The sequence below is a fragment of the Larimichthys crocea genome, chromosome XIII, assembly GCF_000972845.2.
Source record: "Larimichthys crocea isolate SSNF chromosome XIII, L_crocea_2.0, whole genome shotgun sequence".
Taxonomy (NCBI): domain Eukaryota; kingdom Metazoa; phylum Chordata; class Actinopteri; family Sciaenidae; genus Larimichthys; species Larimichthys crocea.
In genome coordinates, this window is record NC_040023.1 from 19,991,051 (window position 1) to 20,011,982 (window position 20,932).

Here is a 20,932-nt window from a genome sequence, read left to right on the forward strand (position 1 = left end):
ACTGTCCACAGCAAAAGCCCACACTTCAGCCCTTTCATTTAAGAAAAAGAAAAGGCTTTGCTGACTCAAAGAGAAGCGGCTGAGTCAACTCTCTCTGATATATTTAGACATATGACACAGGATGTGAGGGACACTTTTGAGCTGTACAAGCTGAAAACTATCTGACCCCAGAGCTCCGCTGTTTTATCACAACTTTTCCTTAGTCTCATGCAAGCTGAGGTTACAGTTTTATTACCGGTGCCAGCGGGGCGGTGAACTTTGACTCGCGTCTTTAATCGGGCACTGTACCTTTAAAAACAAACTGCTCCCTGTTTTCAACGGTCGACCGGTGGCCACGTACGGCTGCGTGCTCCAACGGTTATCCCACGGTCCGCTCGTTAACGGTAGACCAGTTCTATCAGTTAACCGTCGCGACGTTTTAAGGGACATATCAGCTTATTTGAACTAACTTTCCCCTGAGAAGAGTGTTTATTTCTTTTTCTTCTCTTTTTAAAATGCTTGTCAGAGATGCGCTGGATAAAGTTTTGAATGAAGGTTCCCCGCTGGCACTGTAAAGCGGGAGGAGGGGGCAGTTTGTGGGGTCGTCCAGGCTATCGGATCTGGGATCTGCTCACATTTATAACCAGACAGACTGCGGCTTGTTTCGGAGCAGAGCTGAGCTGGACGACGTGCAGTTTCACAGAGGAGGAAGCCGAGTTTTAAACTTCTTTATCAACTGGAAAAGTTTGGATTCACAGAAAAGTTTCTCCCCGGGTCTGGACCTTTCGAGCTGCTGGACTGTAAGCGAACAACTCACTCTGGATATATCACTCTTTTAAAGACTTTTAAATTAGTTAGCCTCCATAACACAACTCGTAACTTTACTTTTTTTTGGAAGCAGACACACGAAGTATCTCCAAAATGGATAAATACGAGGATTTAGGACTCGAGGCGAGTAAGTTTATCGAGGATTTAAACATGTACGAAGCATCCAGAGATGGTTTGTTTCGTACCAGGAGGGATGCGGGAAACAACCCCGACTTTGAAGAGACGAGAAAAGTTTTTGCCTCTAAAATGACTAAAATACACATGCAGAAACACCAGGAGGAGATGGCAAGAAACAACCAGGCCATTAAAATGAATGGGGGCTATAACAGCACACATTACACCAAAGACAGACCGCCCATCAACAGTTACAGACAGCCGGGTGAAGCGGCAGCGAAGCCCCCGATACTCTCTGGCCCTGTGCCGGGCACCACGGCTGGGAACCAGTACGCACAATTTGACGGCCAGAAACACCACACAGGCATTCAGTCTGAACCTCCAGCCGCCAAGGCATATGGCTACGGAAACAATTACGATAATAAGGAGCGTTTAGAGCCACATTCATACCAGCACCCCACCCCTACTCCCCCAAGCCCAGGAAACGCGTCTCACAGCGCGCCCACACACGCTCGTCAGCCCGTCATCCAGCCGACTGCCTGGGCCCCATCCAGTGAGAGCCAGCTTTCCCCATCTCTGTCTGTGTCTGGGAGCAGCAGTGCATCTCAGCAGCAGCCTCAGCGCCAGTCTGCACCTCCCACCGCCAACACTGTTCCACCCCAGCCAAATCAGACTGTCACCCAGCCTATAAACCGGAGTCCACCCTCCACTGCTGGGCCAGCCAGGGTATGGACTGGTGACCCCTCTGGCTCAGCAAAACCAGACCCCATCCCTGCTCTCCCACTCAGCGCCTTCACAGGAGGTGCTGACTTCCACATGCAAAAGCCCTCCACACAGTCTGCGGCCCATTACGCGCCACCTTCTCCGACTTCAAGACCCTCTTCCAACCATAATGGTCCTGTGTCAGCTTCCTCACTTCTACCTGCACCCTCTGAAACAGCTCAACCCAAAGCTCAGGTGGCATCTGCTGCTCTGACCCCTGGCACTGTCTCCAAAAGTAGCAGCCAGATCCAAGGTCACAGCCAAACACCCTGCTGCGGACAGGCCACCAGTGATGCTGAAGTCTCCCCCAAACCTGTCCAACAACTCTGCCAGTCTCTCCTCACGCAGCCCCCTGACCAGGGGCCTTCAGCAGCTGAAATAAAATTAGAGGCCCTCACTAAGCGTCTGGAAAAAGAGATGGATGCCCAACCAAAGGCTGACTATTTTGGTAAGAGAGTTTAGACTACCCAGCATCAACAAGAGGCTTCTGTCGGTTAGGCCGCTGCTGTAAAACCCATTCAAAGACAGACCCACCCACCCATAGTTCATTTACACATGCACACACTGCCACCATTCTTGATGATCTTTGCTGATATATATCTTTATTAGGCAGATGCTGTGGGAGGCCTGTCTTTTTCTTCTGTGGAATGCAGACAGAATAATCTTCTAATTTGTTTCAAATGATTCATTGTCTGTCCTCTTGGCAGCTAAACAAACTCTTGAGCAGTAAAAAAGGTGGGGTCAAGGCCAGGGAGAAGAACATTGCCCTCTTATCTCCTCCCAGAGATTAAATGGATTACTATTGAGTCAACATTGATAACTAAACTCATTACTTAGAGCTCCATTCAGTCTGCGATTGTCTTAATGTCGAGCTTGTTTGATCGACATTGGCATTTAACAGTTTCCCAAGTGATGTCATTACTACAGACCCGAGCTTGCACATTTCTCATGACTCTTTTTGCGAGCATGCCTTGCATGCTCGGGCAGATGATGAACACATGCACACAGGGTGGTAGATGGAAATGAAAAACAACACCTGTGACTGTTAGTTCTGGCATTTAAGGCAACATTTTTAATTGAGACAACGCATGTTTTTATCTTTTAGGTAATTTCTTGCTTCATTGCATGAAAAAAGATCAGTAAACCAAGATTATAATCGATAAACAGAGATAGGCAGGGTTGCTGGAGAATATCCATCATCAGCAGTATCAGCTTGAAAAAACACATGCTCTGCAGTGAGGCCAGGTGACAGAGTAATGTCCCAGATGCAGATGATGTAAATAGATTTGATTTGCTATAAGTTGCTGGCAGTGTGTTTGTTGTTGCAGAGAGAGATGGCGATCACATGTTGGCCAGGTGTTTGCAGCCAAGGCCATTCATGAAAACGGGATGTCCTTTTAGACAGTGAGAGAAAGAGAGAGCGTGAGATGGGTGATATATCATGTTCGAAACCCACAGAGCACACACGGCCCACCCTTGCCCCCTCGCTGAAGGAATTTCTCGCTCGGATGTCACAATTGTAATTCACAGCCCTCCTCAGCCCCCCGATGTGCTTATACTGGTGTGTAAGGGAAGATGTTCTGGCGTACGTCACTGTCACGACATGGCTCATAAATAGCACAAGGACGTGAATATTACGGATGTGTGGGTGAGGACTGTGTGCAGTCAGCTGAAGTGTAGGTTCTTAAGTAATGCAGTGTATGTCTTTTTTCACACACGCGTTCCCACATAGCCCACACATGGTTCCTGTACGAGTACGAGTTTCCCACTAGACTGTGGCTCATCCTTTGAGTCATGCTTTCATGCCAGAAAAAACTTGCACAGGCTAGTTTTCTTCACAAAACTGAAGTCTTGTCATAAAAAAACAACCTCATAGTTAAAATATATGTATATACAGACTTTTGAAGTACGCTTGTATACTGTTGTGTTCCTTTGGTGGGACTGAATATAATGTGCCTCTAAAAGTTTCTGCCAGGTCCATGGTGGTGTTTAACTGATCCAGTGAGCTGTGTCCGTACACAGGACTGGGATCCATCAGAGTTCCCAACTGTACACTGAGTGCTGATTGGCACTACTGCAGCTGGAGGTTCTGGGAAAATGAGTCTGGTGCCAAAAGGCTGCACTAGGGGAACACTGAGGAATGTCTGAAGGAAGAGAGCGAGGAATTTTAGAAATGAGGGCTTAAGATACAAAGGGGAGGGGAGTCCCAGACGACTTTAGAGGTGCCTGCAGTGCAGATGAATGGATGAGTAGCCAAATAGAGAGATTTAGGGACAAGTTCGTGGATGCTTCTTTGTCCTTAACCACAAGAGCCTGAAAGGATGTGAGATTTATATACAAGTTCATCCAAGAGGGGAGAAGTGGCGGGACATCCCAGTGTTCTGCCTCCCCTCTTTCACACACACACACACACACACACACACACACACACACACACTCAGCTGAACGTTCAGTGTTGTGTTAAAATGGAGGATTAATTTATACCATCTGGATGTTGAGTGGAAACCTTCATCTTAACTCTTCCCAGGGATTCCTGGAGTCTGACTTTTATGTGTGTGTGTGTGTGTGTGTGTGTGTGTGTGTGTGAATGTGATATTCTCTCATACACGTCTTTGTGTCTGTCTCTGAATATATGGCCTGTGGTATTTGACTCAGTCCAATATACTATGTCACTTCTGGGTGTGGTGTCTGGCTGCGCTTCGGTAAAAGTTACAAAATTATGCCATAGGTGACACAGCATTCTTCAACTTTTCCTACTTTTAAAGTTCACGTGGTGGATGTGGTTGTAGATGGAATTTAGTCAAATTGCTTGTGAGAAAAAGTCAATTTTATTGCTCAGGCTTCTAAAAAAATACTGAATACTAGGGCTTCATTGGTGAAATGATAACACTATTCATGCAACTTCTTTCTGCTACCAGCTACAATAGACAGATTGCTCAGTACACATCGCCTACCAATCTGAGTCAGTTGCAACACCTCAAAGCCATGTTTTGTTAGTAGTATGACAACTAGAGAAGTCAAAATAGCCAGCGAAATGTAATTAAATGTTAAGTGTTTTAAACAATGGCGGATAAGCAGGTAAAATATTAGTGCAAATACATTTGAACTTATCATAAAAGGAAGTTGGGAAAAAAAGACTGTTAAAAGTTTAAGATACTTTTCAGTCAAATCAAGGGTGTATCATGGTGCGGATGTGATATAGATGAATCTGAAACATTGGGCCTAACTGTTAAAGTCCTTTTCAGTCAGTGGCATATTGGCCAGCATGCAGCCATCTACTGAGAGTTTTGACAGCTGGGAAAGGTGAGGAGAGGGGGGCTACATGTTTTGCTTACCCTCCCCCCACTTGAAGCAAGCAGTCAGTCCCCTGAATAATCACACTGTTTTGGAACATGGGACTATGGCCAAAAAACAGATTTGTAGTGGCCCAACCGGCGAGGAGGTTACTACGCAAATAAGGAATCTTTGCTCCCAAATAGAAAAAGAAATGAGCAAATGGGCTTTTATTGCAATTTTAGTTCTCATGGGGCATACAATTCAGAGCTATAAAAATTTTTTACAGGAAAATGTCCTTGGCCCAGTGTCAGATCTTAAAGTCCTGAAAAGGCACTGTGTGTAGTCTACCAAATGTGTACAGTGTTCCCGGGAATCTTATACCTAATGTGTTGTTTCTGCCACATAAAGTGTTCGTAGTCAACAGTCACAGAAGAAAAGTGGATAATGTGATTTAAAAGGCCCTCACTCATCCAATTGAGTAGTTTGATGGCATGACTACTTTAGTGTGTTTTCATTTAAACAAAATAGCTTGCATAACAGCAACATTCTGCAGCTTTCTAATAATATCCCTCTATTATCTCTAAATCTTCTTTCCAGCCGTTTGGGCCCCTGATGATGTGTCTTCTGTTGTGGCATTATGAGAGGCTTTACTTGAATTATATTTAGCCCAGCTGTATATTGTATTACTGAAGAGAAACATTTGAACAGTGTGTTTTTGGAGGAGGTAACCGCGTGATGTGCATTGGGTACAGTGGAAACAGAAGTTTCTTTGTGAATGTTCAAGAAGGACCAGGCTGAGCTGAGCTGGATTGGGCAGGGCTGGGCCACACTCTTCAACTGGGCTCCATTTCTCTGTCTCCAGGGAGGTTTTCTATAAAAACATACGCACACAAATAACCTCATGCACACTAAAAGAGAAGCTTGACTTCTTGCATTCACCTTCCATCAATGCCATCTCCCTAACTTAATACTTCATGATTGGATGGTCATGTCATACCGTATCTGATTGATTTAGCAGCTAGCTGACTGCCCATTAGGGCCAGCAGTGATCGGGGTTGTCACTTGTCATAGCCCACATGTCAGTTGTCATATCACGCCGTGGCTTAGAGGAAGAGATGGAGATTGGCAGGGCAGTGGAACAATGAAAGATTTTTTATGGCGTGTCTCAGGAAAGTAGTGTTGTATACTCAGCAACTCCAGATAAAAACTTGTTACATATTGATCACACGGAAACCCCGTGTTGTTCATGAGATGTCCAAAGTCAAAGGAGATTATGTAATATTGCCTGACGTGCTTTCATGTGGCCTCACAGCTGAATTGGCTTGTGTTACAGATCTCACACACAGAAACACCAGCATTTTTTTTTCTGCACATACTTTATAAATCTAGTTTGGATGAGTTGAGGGATTCGTTTAAAGTACAATCCAGAGTCTTGATATCCAGCCACATTGACTGTGTGCTGTTTAGGTAAGAACATTTTCATTTCATCAAAGACTTCATTAACAGACTGCTCAGTCCCCGAGCCAAGTCAAATAAGCAAATAGGGATATATTTTCCCCTTCACTGATACAGCCTGTTAACCAGCTTCCTGACTTTTGTCTGTTTTTGTCTGGATTAAATCAAGATCAGAGACCCACAACTCTTCTTGTAGTGTATGACTATGTTTGTTGTATTGATCTACCTGTATAAGTGACTTAAATGTGTGCTTTCCTGTGACTTTTCTGACCTGGTCATATGCTGTGTTGTGTTCCAGGAGTCTGTGTTAAGTGCAACAAGGCGGTGTATGGAGCCAACCAGGCTTGTCAAGCTATGGGTAGCCTCTACCATGACAGCTGCTTCACCTGCAGCGCCTGCAGTAAGTACACACCAATACATGGCACATCTTTACTAAGTCTTTTTCTCACATTTGAACACTTTGACAGAGTGTCCTTGATTGATTCACGTATAAATCTTATGTCACCTCATGACTAACAGGCTGCCAAAGACCCCGTCCCTTGAATCAAAGTAGTAACTTCCTCTTCCTCTTCCTCTTTCTACCTACATTCACTGTCCCAAAGAAAGGCACACAATTATTTAGGGATTACTGTCCTGTGCTGCTGGTGTTTGGTTTCTGGGCGCGCCAGTCACTCCTCCAGCCCACACAAAGACACAAGCAAACCAGACTTATTGCCGCCCTAGTTCATCCATCAGTTAATAAAATAGTTTTGAGTATGTATTAATACTCAGGGTGTATCAGTATAAGTCTTGTGTGAAGCTTGAGACTGAAAATCATTGACTTTTCAAACCACAAATCACACTTGAGAAAGACGAGGATTCTAAGTGTCAGTGTGTACTTTGTGGGACTTGTGAAACAATAATGTCTGATCTCACCTTGCACTGGTTAGCTACAGGGCATATTTGATTAAAAATACTTTTACAACGACTTCAAAGACAATATCTCTTCTTTGTTTGTGTTCTTTTGGTTTTAATTACATGAGACAGATGCAGTTCTAACTTTTAAGACACCATGAGTTTAAAGAAACTACATGTGGGTTTGAACAGTTAACTTATAGGACAAGTAACAAAGTTTTCACTGCTCGAACGTGATCTATTCATCTGTTGTGTCAGTATGACCTGTGTGTTGTGCGTCAGTGGACGATTCATTCAGCGCTGCACTGGCCAGGTTTGTGGTTATACTTTGTCAGTTTAGACAGTTAGTAACAGCCAACTATCAGATGAGGTTCATCACCCTGGATGCACTGTCCCAAGTATGTTTGACCTGGAGCTTCCTGAATGCCAGCCGAGCATTTCCCCCAGCCGAAACATGACCTGGCTCTCTGCTCCAACCAATTAAAATCTCTGTCCCAATTATGAGATGGTGCGTATGCGGAGTATTTGTGGCAGTGCGGTGACCTCTACTCAAGCCCATTATTCTGTAGCACCTTTGACCTTGCTGGTTACACCCCCAAATGTATGATTAACATCCCTGTGTTTTCTTTTGCACTCAGTCCTGTCTCTCTCTATCTCTGTCTGTCTGTCTGTCTGTCTCTCTCTATCTCTGTCTCTCTCTCTCTCTCTCTCTCTGTGCGTGTGTGCAAGGAGATGAAAGAGGAGATACATTATGGCTCAGAGAGAAGCTGATGTCTGAAGTGGAGGGAGAGAGGAGTTTATACACCACATACCTCTCATAGCTGGCTCCACGTGAGGGCATAAGGGTTGTGCTCGCCATGAGTGGCCCCAGGGAAAAGCATCTCAGCTTGGGGAGGAATGCAGGCACAGGCCCCCTCTCTGTAGGTCTGGCTTCAGGAGGACACTGGGTGCTGTTATGTCAGCTGGGCACAACAAGACGGGAGTAAAGTGCGGGACAGGGAGAGCATTCAGTGGGAGCACACCACCCACCACATGCAGGGGCACACTCATACATACAAATGCAAATATATTCATACATGAACCCACACAGCAAACAGCACAATGCTGTTAAATATACAGTGCCTTTTATTTTATGTTTATTTGGCAGCCCCTCTCACTCTTTCTTCCTGAATCTGTATGTCAAGACAACTGTCACGCTTTCTGAGTTGCATAACAAGTCTATGACTGTGAACTTCCTCCGTGCCCTCACTCCAAGGTGAGCGAGAGGCAGGAGAACATTCCTAGTGGCTAGGAGACCTCAGGCTGCGTGTCTGGGATTCGGCACTTCACTGCAGGGGGGGGCTTTCGTCCAGGCTAATCATTGACTGTTAGTTTAAGTTAATTCCAGTTGGAGATTAAGCTTGTGTCTGTAATCAGGCGAGCTAGTTTACACAGTAGTCAACTCAGATAACCTGTGGAAATCTCAGAAAAGATGAAATGGAAGGGGAAAAAGCAATCATTTCCTTATATGAGATTTTCTTCTATTTTTTTTCTGTTTATTTATCTGTAAAATGAAATGCAGGTACAAATAACTTCCCAACTTTAGGTGCCTTCCCAAAGATCAGATTAAGTGTTTTTTTGGCAAGAAGGCAGCAGATGGTGTTATTTGAGTTTGTAAGGAACAAACCCCTTCTGAGATTCTGCTTTCATAATATCAGCGCCCTTATCCCAGCCCATCTGCAGGCTTTGGAGAATACAAACAAGGATCTGATTGGTCCTGAATCGACTGGTATGTTAACATCTGGTAGGTAGATTGTCAGGACCTTGACCAAAAGTTCCAGGTGCTGTTCACAGTCAGAGAAATGGATTCAGATGACCAGAAAGACTTCTTGTAAATGCAAAGGGGTGTTTTTCTTTGTCAGTTACACATACATAGATATCTTTGGCAGGGTGGAAAATGAGTGAATCTCAGAGTGAACAGTCTTTAAATATGAAATTGGTATAAAAGAGACATGGCTCTTTTGCTGAGATGTCTCACTTGAGCAATTTACTCACAGGAAATAACAGAGTTGAGGCTCGATTAGGAAGTCATGACAGGGTCATTGTGAATTTTTTATTTTCTGAATGGGATTACATAAGGGAATTCACAGAATGTTTTAATTAGAAAATAGCCTTGTGTTTTGTTCTGTCCCTCAGGTATTTTACATTTTTATGAAAGCGCAATAGTCACTGTTCATTCTTCTGCTTTTCAAATAGTTAGCCCTGACTCCTGACTTTAATTAAGCTCTTATCTTTCCGCAAAGCTCAGAGCCTTCCCTCTCTGACTTACTGGGGAAAAAAAGGAATGTGAAGAAGAGGAATGGCCCATATCTCACTTTCTTCCCCTTCATCCTCCCCTCCTTCCTTTAGGGACACTGTTCCAAGACGGTCTGTCAGTAATTACCCAAGGCCAGTTCCACACCTTAGCCCCCGTCCAAATGACTGGTCTCCTCTTAAGTTAGTTATTGTGTAAGCTTTGGCCAGACTTGGGCTGCTGCGTGACCATTATTATTCTATTAAAGTAAGATAATGTAATTGTGAATAACTGGTTCAGAGAATTTCATGTGCCATTGATATAAAATTATATCATGTGGTTGCAATTTGTTTCTTTTTTTCAGATTTTTTTTTCTTTCTTCTTATTCATGCTTTGTGGAGGACAATAGAGTTTATTTGTCTCTTTGACCCTTCCAGACACTCAAATTATAACTTTAAACAATAGTGTACTGATTTCAAGACAGCATTAATGATTTCAGTAGATAATAGTAAGGTCTATCTCTTTGGCTGAGCTCATTTTCTCCCCTGCAAGACTAAAATAATATTTTTCTTCCCTTTGTAGTTTGATTGAAGTATGATAAAAAATGATCAAAGCAAATGTTAATTATGGGAAATCTTGTATAAAAATCAATTTATAAACCATTTGGATAAAATAACCAGAAAGGGAAGATGTGCTTTTAGTCAGTCCAGCACATTAAATATTTGCCAAATTGCAAAATTAGACATCAGACATTTGCAACATTGTCCTTGATGTGCTAATGCTCCAGAGATATTAAAGGGGTAGATATAAAGGCTATGCCAAAACAGTGGATATATTTGAATGGTCATATTGCCCAACCAAACTGTCCAGTGTAGGGATGTGCCAAACCCATGTAGCTGACTAGTTGTTGACTTGTTGTCCATGTTGTGCAGAAATGAATCTCTGTATTTCACATGTCCTGTCTGGACGTATGCCTGTGACTGTCTTTAGAAATAAAACTGTGCAATTCCTTGTGGCTAAATAAATGTGTTAGACTATCTGTATACAAGTAATCAGGTAAACAGAGCGTGACATGGAGCATGGGAGATAAAGAGGACTCCTGTTCACCAAGGTTAACCCCTCCTCTCCCCTGCTGCCCCCTCCCTCACCTTCCCACTCAGAAAATGTGAGGAATGTTCCCTCTTCCTGTGGGACCTGGACAGGAATAGTTATGTGAAGTGTGCAAAGAGGTTTTGGTGTGTGTGTGTGTGTGTGTGTGTGTGTGTGTGTGTGTGTGTGTGTGTGTGCTTGCTACTAAAAGAAGCCAGATCCAGACCATAGATCTATTAAAGCACACAGACAGACAGGAAGCACACACAGCATGTGGAAAGACACCAGAGAGGAACAAAGAAGAAGAAGAATAGCAGGTCGTTGTGGGTCTTGGCCTGTGGTTGCCATAAAATCCATCGTTTAATCCATTGCACCTGTCCCGTAATTGTATTTAATCAGCGTTTTCCCCCACGTGTTTGATACAGATGTGTTCTTGTCCTGCTGAAGCCTGCTCCGTGTCCCAGCAATATTATATTAAGACACCAGCACACCATAGATCCATTTGATTTATCTGCATGGGATTCAGCAGGATATAATGAATATTGCAAGAGGGTCCATTACCTTCAAATGGGTATAATTAATCACCACAGTCTTTATGCATTAGTGCTGTAACTATTTTCTGAGACCGGGCTCATGGCTTGGCGATTGGAGATTTTCCACTAAGACGTTTCAAGATTCTACCATTGACTTACCTTTTCCTATCTGCTTTGATCTACGTATTGTTATTTAATTATTAATTATTCTTCACTTTTCTGTCTTTCTGCAGGTCGAAGGCTCAGAGGGAAGGCGTTCTACTATGTCGGAGGGAAGGTTTTCTGCGAAGAGGACTTTCTGGTGAGTAGTCAATACATGATGATCAATATCTAGTAATATCTAACCTCAACTGAGGTGTGTGGTCCTGTAATCTTAGTTGTGACTTCAAAAATGCATAAAGTTGAGATGACACACACAGTAGCCTTCTTTATACAGAATATCAGTCTTACTGCTTTTATCTTCTTTTCTTTAAACCACCATTTATCAGGTGTCACCTTACACACTTAAATACAACCTATAATCTGTCAGCGTTCAACCGAAGTACAAAATATCAGGTGGAGACTTTGACCTTGTGGCCCAGTTTTTAGCATCTAATGCGACCTATTCCTATCAGTTTCCTTCCCTTGGGTGGAACTGTAAGGAGGTCAGTAACTGAAGAAGCTGCTTTGCTGTGGTTTATAGGGTGGAGGGCAGTCAGGCTATTTACACCACTGCAAAACGACATTTGCAAAAATGGAAAACTTTCAGTATGCATAATCACAGGATGTTCAATAAACACAAATGAAACCCCTTGGTGGAATTTGTCATAATTTCCAGCATGCATTTTCTAGCCTGTGTGCATGTCTTTATAGGAAATCCACCCTTTTTTTTGTTTGCTGTATTTTCCTAACTCATCCCTATTCACGCTGTCAGTAGCTGTGTGCGTGTTTACCCCAGGAGCACTGACTGTATAAATTCTTCATCTAATTGCCTTTCCACCAAAACCTCTTAGTTGCTCAATTAAAATCAAAATTTATCCTGAATTAAATTTGCTCTGGCTCTGCTCCCTCTATGTGCTGTTAATTACATCTGCTCTTCTGCCAGGCCTGTTAGTGTGGCTCCTCCTCGCTCGCACTGTTCATACACAATAACACATAATAAAGCTGAGCTGACTTATTGATAATGTATGACTTAAATGCTAATTTCATGAACCACACCATACTGATTTTTAAAACTTTCTAAAAAATATATTCAGTGGTCCACACACTTATTGTGAATCAGTGAAAATAGTGATTTTTAACAGTTTTAAGGACACATGCCAAACCTTATAGGCTACTTTGAATTGTGCCTGGGAGACATTATGCAGCTGCTTAGCTCTCAGTCTGAAGCAGAGTCAGACATTTCAGTCATCCATTAAATAGCTAAATAACCAAATTCCAATTACATCATTGTCGTCTTTTCTCTGCCTGTCTCTGTTGAAGTACTCTGGTTTCCAGCAGTCTGCAGACAAGTGCAACTCATGTGGACATCTGATCATGGACATGGTGAGTGTCTGTTACTTCCCTCTGGTTGTGTGTACTTTTGTTGTGTATGTGTGAGTGGGTCCGAGCCAGGTGATCTCAGCAGAAACTTTAGAGTTACTTCACCCTAAATGAGCTTTCTGTGGCCACATCTGGATAAAGACTCAAGAGGAAGTATTGGCTCTGTGTGTCTGTCTCTCTCTCTCTCTCTCTCTCTCTCTCTCTCTCTCTCTCTCTCTATTACACACACACACACACACACACACACACACACACACCCACACACAAAGCAAAGCAAAGCAAAGCAAAGCAAAGCATGTGATCAAGGCAGGAAGTGTGAAGGATTTTTCTATACATGCCTTTGTCTTTATTGTGCTGCCTAATCTGATACCTCTGCACATTTAACATGCTGTACCTCACACCCCTTGACACTGTTGGACTTTATTTTGTATGTTATGTATGTTACGTACATGTAAAATCCAGCATACAATCCATACATCTTCCTCTGTCTTAAAAAAACGTCGTATGCTGTGTTTTTCTGTTAACTTTGATAGTTTTCATTTCTTATCATATATTATCCAGTATCCCTATTCTTAGTGCTGTCCTCAGCTGCTCACAGGGATCATTAAGACCTTATCTAAATCATTTTTAAGAACAATGTCTATTTTGATTTTATTCGATACGGATATTGAGAAAATGTGTAATAGCAGTAGCAGAATAAAACAGAGTATTGATGTCCTAATATTCTTCACTCATTTCTCTCTCTAGATCCTGCAGGCCCTCGGGAAGTCGTACCACCCCGGCTGTTTCCGCTGTGTCATCTGTAATGAGAGCCTTGATGGAGTGCCCTTCACTGTAGACACTGAAAATAAGATCTACTGTCTCAAAGACTACCACAGGTGAGAGACACTTAGTATTTCAAATGAGAGTGAGTGCAGGACCTGGATTTATCTGTGTTAAATTAGCTTAGTGTGACAATGGGGAAAAAATGTCTAGGTAGTAGGTTGTTATATTCCAAGTTAAGTGACACCACAGTCCCTGAACTTTCCCTTGTTACTACTGGATCTGGTTGAGAAGGGTCGACCAAGTCTCTCCCTCTCTCTCTCTCTCTGCCACGTGTAGCAGACACATGAGAAGTGTAGTCAGGGATGAAAGGAGAAGAAGGGGGAGGAAGGAAAGATCACTGTCCAGTTAGAGGCGTGAAGTGTGGTGTCCAAACTCAACAGTAACATGTGCCGCGGGGACAAAAACAGAGCTTAACGTCTGGGCATGTGTGTGTGAAACAAATTGATACTGCAGTGTTAGTCACCAACAGTAGCCCCTGTTGTACCTCAACAGTTCCAGCTTTCTTCTCCCTGCAACATGTACAGCACATGGCTGATCACTGTCTGGCACCTCCCACATGTTCTGCCCACTGATTAAATCAGACAAACCTTATTGTGTATACAGTATGTGTTTGACTTTTAGCCACAGTCATGCCCATGCACACTGAGAGGCCCTTTGTTATTCCCTCAGACATCCAGGTGCCAGCCATGTGCGTGGAAATAATAAATTCATTTAGCTTTTTTTTTTTTTTCCTACTCCCTTCTGGATTTGAGCGAATCACATGTGTGAGGGGAAAGCCAGCACATCTGCAAACCTGGCATCTCCATAGTCGAATCAGGATCTTGAATCTAATCAGAATCAGGATGGAGAGGTTTGAAGGTTTCAAATATGAACTGTGACCTTCATAGTCTTTGCATGGAGGGAATTTCATTAATTTCATTAATGAACAGTTCGGTTGCTTCAGTGCAGTGCAAGTAAATCTATTAAAACATGTTTCTTTATGCATCTCACTCCATCAGGGTCCTGGCGCCTAAATGTGCAGCCTGTAATCAGCCCATCCTTCCTTCAGAGGTAAGCTAACAGTCACCTTTATTTAAGACATGACAGAATATTATCATATATTGTTTCTTCATTGTGGTTCACTCTTCTGAATCAATAATAAGTAAATAAACGTTTCCAAAAGCTGACATTTGATTATATTTTTGTGGATTTTGAATAGTTTGATAATTTAACATATTCTTGTGAATATAATGCTCTGATAATTAGTACAATACTACTGCTCCTGTCACTGCAGCTTCTTGTATCATGTTGTAGCAGCAGTATGTGTTAGTTAAAAGGGTTTTTTTTAGTTCTCTTTTAAGGTGTTCATTAGTGAGCTGACAGTGGAGAGATGACAGGAAATCAGAAAAGGGGAAGAGAAGGGACATGACATGCAGCTTATGCTTTAATTTTCAGTTTACAAGTGACAGTGATAACTTAAAATATTTTTAAGTGATACTCCATTCTAACCTTTATACACACCATGTGGCTGCTGTTGACTAAAGGATAGGTTGTATGTTTGGGAGATGAATGCCAGGTTGTGACAGAAATTAACCTTGATGTTCAATATGATCATAAATTTATGTATTTTTTAACCTGGCTCTGGAGAAATGGCCCACCCGGTCGTCGTATTTTGCGATCACGTGCTGTCAAAGCCCCTGAGATCATTTTTAATGTAGAGGAAAACAGTATGGTGTCAGTGATTCAGCTTCATGACATCTAGAAGTAGTTCACTTTTACCTGTGGACCTCAGTGGCTCAGGAGATTGTAAATCTGCTCATGTTTACCCAGCTATGACCCAAACACAGTACAGACCTGTGCAAGTAGCAGATAGTTCAATATGGCTATATTTCTCACCAGACTACAGGTCAAAACAATGTGAGGCCTAATATCTCTGGGCTTTGATTTGATGTGGTGTCAAGGAAGGGTTGGATAGTAGGGAGAAGTTCACACACAGACAGGACATGCTGGCAAAAGCAAAGAAACGTCCAAAATTAGAGTTGACTTTGCTGGAATGTCCCCTGCCCTCCCCTTTGAGTAAGCAGTGAGGCCGGTATTTAGAGGAGAGGTTGGGTGTGTGTGTGTGTGTGTGTTGTTATGGTAGGGGGCTCAGTCTGTCTTGTTGTCTTGTGCATTTATGTAAGCTGTTGAACGGGTGTTCAAGGGAGTTCCTTCTCAGGCCAGAGAGGTAACCAGAGAAAGACAACTGAAAAAGAAACCGTCTCTGTGGACACGAATAATCAGGAGGACAAAGAGCACAGACAATCTGAGATACATGATCTTTGTACAGATTTGTAAATGATACAATGCTACAGTTGTTGCTCCTAGCAACTATATTTGTTTGTGTTTATATATGTGTATGCCAGTATGATTTGGAAGACCAATTTACTATGAAGGCCCTGAATATGATTTCCTGTTTACCAATAGTAAATTCAGAAAATATAATGGAAGTTCACTGAAAGTGCTGCTTAAAAAGGACGACTGACAAACCCTTGAGCTCCAAAGTTGTAAGCAGAGGAGTAGTTTCAAGTACAGACAACTCTGCTCTTGGCTGACATCAGAGTGTGCATGCTATTTATCGATCTTTTGAAGCTTTTGTCAGGCTGAACAGAATAAGACAGTGGAGAGTTTTCTGACTAGATTGGCTTCAGTTGCGTTTGTCTGTCTGAATTTCTTCCCAGGGGTCTGATGAAACCATTCGAGTTGTATCCATGGACAAAGACTATCATGTGGAATGCTATCACTGCGAGGTGGGTCAAAAACACATCACGTGTCTCTGTTACAAACCTGAAGCTTTGCATTTGAAAACACGCATGTTTGTGATCCGGGGATGCTCTGAATCGCTCATCAAGAGAAATCATTATGAGAAGATATCCGATCTTAATTACAGTCTTTCCGGTAATTATGTACTGCTTAGCGGAGCAGGTATGCAACACCTCATCATCCCTGTCTCATCATTTTACTCAAATGCTTCTCCGTTCTTTCTTTTTTTTTTTTTTTGCCAAAGGCTGATTGACAGCTGCTGTTCTTTCACTTCATGAAAATAAAAACCAGTGGGCTGTGAGGAGCAGCTCCCTGTTAAAGTAGTGTTTAGCTGCTGAATGGCTGCATCCTAAGAATAGATAAAAGAGGAGCTTCTTGGTGTAAGAATAATGTCTTTGTAAACAGATGTCTTTCTTTAAACGGGAAGCCTTAAGGCCAATCAAAGAATGCTTTATAGATCAGAACATGGCTTCTTTTCTTAGCATGCACAGATCTGACATGTACTAACAAAGACACGTTTAGATCTTTGTGTAATTTAATTCTTAAATTCTTTAAATTTTAAATGAACCTATTATAAAATGTTTATTTCTACAGAAGGTTATCATCACTGCCCAGTCTTTCACTGGTTGGAAGTGAGTCTAATACAGGGCAGAAACCAGTCTCTTCTTCCTACTCTTCTATTCACGCTCATGCAACCTTTTAGTAGATAAGTCTCATCCTTGTTCCTCCTTTTTTGTTGCCCAGGAATGTAAGATGGAGCTGAATGACGAGGAGGGTCACCGCTGCTACCCTCTGAACGGCCACCTTCTTTGCCACTCCTGCCACCTAAAGAACATTGAACCAGGCTGCTCCTCTGCCATCGCCACCGGCGCCTCCTACTAACACTTCCATAGGTGGAGGAGGACACCTGGTGGATAAATGGAGGAACTTCCAAAGAAAGGAGGAGTGGATTATGTACAATTCTTGTTGTAGAGGATTGATTAATGCTATGTGTCGAATCATACTGTGGTTTGATGTGTATTTTCACAGGAATGTTAATGAAGTTTCTATTACACCTAGAGAGGTTTTGACCCGATAATAATGAAGTATTGTAATACACAAAATACAAAAGCTCTACTTTGAATGCAGTAAAGCATTGTTTTATACCGGCTACATACTGAAGTTTTTCAGCCCTTTTAAATGAAAATGTTGCTTGCATTGACTAAATATCAACACACATTCTTCTGCTGTGAAAGTACAGTCCTTAATTGATCCATAAATTATCTGTCTAAAGGTTCTAATTAGGATACTTTTCACAGAATGTGCTGGATGCCTATTGTGCCTCCACATGCAATAATAACAGTTGTGTATTTACATAGGAGAAATACACAGAAACATTTGTGTTAAACATTATTTTACATTATTTTAAAAACTCAAAGCACAACAGTAATTCCTTACTTTTCCATTTTTAACCAGAGTAACACATTCATGTCTTCTTAAAGTGTTTACCAGCGGTAACCAGAGTCATCATTGTTGTTCATTTTCCATATGCAAAATTCCAGTATGAAAATTATGCAAATTGTATCAAATTATCATTTTTGAACACAACCATTCCATAGATATGTTAAACAGTGCAATTGTCCCAGAGGTTGCTAAGTCTGGGCTTACCATTTCTCACATTCTTATGACTTCTTTTTTTGAGTTCAATCAAGAATGCTTCAGAGAGCCAGGTTATACTGTTCTGTGATAAATGAACAGACATTATTAGTTAAATGTCCTCCGCTCATAGATTTGTGAGTTCTCTATGCACCAATGAAGAGCTTGGTATTATGCCTGTAGTTCTATGTATTTTGTTGCATTTACCAACATTGTATATTTAAAAAGAGTTATATTTTAGGCCTTTACTCATTTATCTTTGTTTAATTTTGACTTTTGTGCAAAACCCCTAAAATACTAATTTGATTTGCAGTAGGAAGTACAGTTTTGATTGCCTGCTTTGCCATCCATATGTTATTCGTGTCTTGAGTTTACTAACTTATACAATACTTAAGTTGCTTGTCATTTGAGGTCCTTATTTTATAGCCAGCTGTAGTTATAACGAAGAGCAAACATATACAACTGTTGTATGATTGTTGGAAAGAAAATATTTAATAAATGCATTGCAATAGGTCAAATCTTCAAATTTAATTTGACTCTTTTTTGTTAACGATAAAAAAAGGGGTAAATTCATCAAATCATGACATCTTGCTTTGGGAGACAAAGGAGCCGTCTATTTTGTTCTGTGGTACTTTTACAAGTAGATCTGCTTAAAATCTTATTAACATGAAAACTATTTGATCAATGGGCCCACAGTGTAATTCATGCATCAATGCTGTCCATATTCACTGAGTAGTGGGGACAGTCAAACAAAGTCAAACAACTTGCAGAATTTGTCATTTGTGATCCAGGAATGGATGTCAGACTAGCAGTACTGACATATATATGTATATATATAAACTCAAAGCACAACATCTGTATATACATCTACTGAAAAAAACAAAACAAAATAAAAAATGAACCGAGCTAGCCAGGAGTCGAACCTAGAATCTTCTGATCCGTAGTCAGACGCGTTATCCATTGCGCCACTAGCCCGATGACGATACAATAAGGTCACAAAATGCATTAAATAGTCTGTGATATTCCAGATATAGGTATATTGACATATGATTACGATTACGAGTACTTATAGTAAGTCTGTTTCCTGGATAGAATAAAACATGTTAAATAATAAGGGAACGCGTTATCCACTGCAGCACTGCTCCACAGACAAATCAACAGGCCTTGAAGTATTCATACCACATTTCACTGAGTTCATCCTTCTGTCGTAGCCATAGATCTACGAAATATACAATAGTTCAAACTAATTTCCTCAAAGCCGAATACGAAAACGAGACAAGCCACAGCCAGGACTCGCAATCTTCTGAAGAGTGTTAGTAGGCAGTGAGCAGGATGTTGACATCAGTTTCTGAAACTTTGATCATCTAACTTTCTATCAAATGATCAATCATATATGATCTTAGTGTTAGAAATTACTTCGACACTGTGATATTTTCAAAGCTAAATAAAATAAAATATAAACAAGAAAACTAAATTTAAAAAATATACCCCCATTAGACAGCAGATGTCGCACTTATTGTGTATGATAGGCTGGAACCTACTATCTACTACTACTGCCAAGGACCTCAAGGCCCACACATGACCCCGTGTAACCTAAGGACAGAAAATTCCATAACAGCAGGCCCCATTTTACCAGTGCCCAGGATTCCCTGGGGGACACATATGAAGACTGGAAGGTCTATAGAGGTTGCTGAGCACAGTAACATTGCCCGCCTCCTCCCCAGCTCCGGTTCTGACACAACACTGGCTTCCCATCAGCATTAGTCCATTCCCCAAAGAGAAAACCTCATCTTTGCAATGGAAACGCCTATGGTACAAACACTAACACTCCATAGATGCTCCAAGCTCACAGCCAAAACTCTGTAAATCACCAAGAATTGATACACAGCGGCTGGTGGAGATCAGAGAGAAAGCAGAAAACATTTCATCCGGTTTCAAAAAAATCAGTGAAATAGTTGGTTGTGTGTTGTGACTTAGTGGCATAAAGGGTTATGGCACCAAGCGATTGTACACAGAGCACAAAGTTACATATTGCAAGAACAGACGTATGTATGGTGTGCTGCTGAGGGCTGGAAAGCATTTCTCTCTCTTGTGTGTGTGTGTGTGCATTTGAAAATGAGAAACTACATCAGCAGTAGGCAGGAGAACAGGAAATGACTGAAATTTAATCCCCTCAGCTCACAAAGCGTCAGCATGAGCCAAAAGAGAATGATCAGTGTCCTCTTCTGTTATTTATTAAATGATAAAGTGTGTACAAGTCAACTGATGATTCAGTGTTGTTAACGCCCCACTATATCTATGACAGGGTGAAGGTTTTATTTTTCAATCTTTCCAGTGTGGGTTTTGTCCGTGGCACTTTGCTTCTCAATACATACTGTATGTTGTGTGGTCATATATTTAGTATATGTAGGTTATAAACTATTAAACATAAGGCCACTACTCTGCAGAATACATACACACAAACATGCTTCCAGTGTAGCCAACGAATAGTCAGATGACTTCATCTGTCCTTGGTGGATGCGTTGGTTTTATGTTCACTTCAGATATATTGTAGATTCAGAAGCTTGTCTGTTTCACATGTTGTGAATAGCAGGCCAATGTGAATACAGTTACTTTATTAAGATAATTACTTCGTGTACATATCATTTGTGAATTCAAATTAGTCTAAAAGATTAAAATCCTGCATTATGTCTCCCCTTTTTTATCAAAAACTCCAAAATTATTACAGAGTTGAAAAGGAAAATTGATGAGCAAATGAATTGTACCTGAATTAACCGAACAACAACAACGTACATCTTTTTGCTAATTGTATCTTTGATCAACTGAGCAACATACTGTAGGCAGACAATAGATTTCTGTATTGTCTTTACTCATAGGACCTACCCTCATGCTATTAGGATATTTCAATAATGTATGATCTTTGCTGGGTAGGCCAGAGAGCTATTAGACTGATGTTTGTGATGATCTG

General features: G+C 41.6%; 1 protein-coding gene and 1 non-coding gene across 2 annotated transcripts; one reads left to right on the plus strand and one right to left on the minus strand.

Moving 5' to 3' along the window:
- Positions 1 to 140: 140 nt before the first annotated feature.
- On the plus strand, positions 141 to 17,339 carry limd1a (LIM domains containing 1a). Its single transcript, XM_010754217.3, has 8 exons — positions 141 to 2,131; positions 6,713 to 6,814; positions 11,436 to 11,503; positions 12,664 to 12,726; positions 13,471 to 13,601; positions 14,547 to 14,598; positions 16,248 to 16,316; positions 17,074 to 17,339. Exons 1-8 carry the CDS (start codon positions 901 to 903, stop codon positions 17,209 to 17,211), a joined length of 1,854 nt encoding a protein of 617 aa, XP_010752519.3. The 5' UTR covers positions 141 to 900; the 3' UTR covers positions 17,212 to 17,339.
- A 1,527-nt stretch (positions 17,340 to 18,866) lies between these two features.
- trnar-acg (transfer RNA arginine (anticodon ACG)) lies at positions 18,867 to 18,939 on the minus strand. The gene has a single exon. It is a non-coding gene; the product is annotated as a tRNA-Arg (tRNA).
- Positions 18,940 to 20,932: the final 1,993 nt, after the last annotated feature.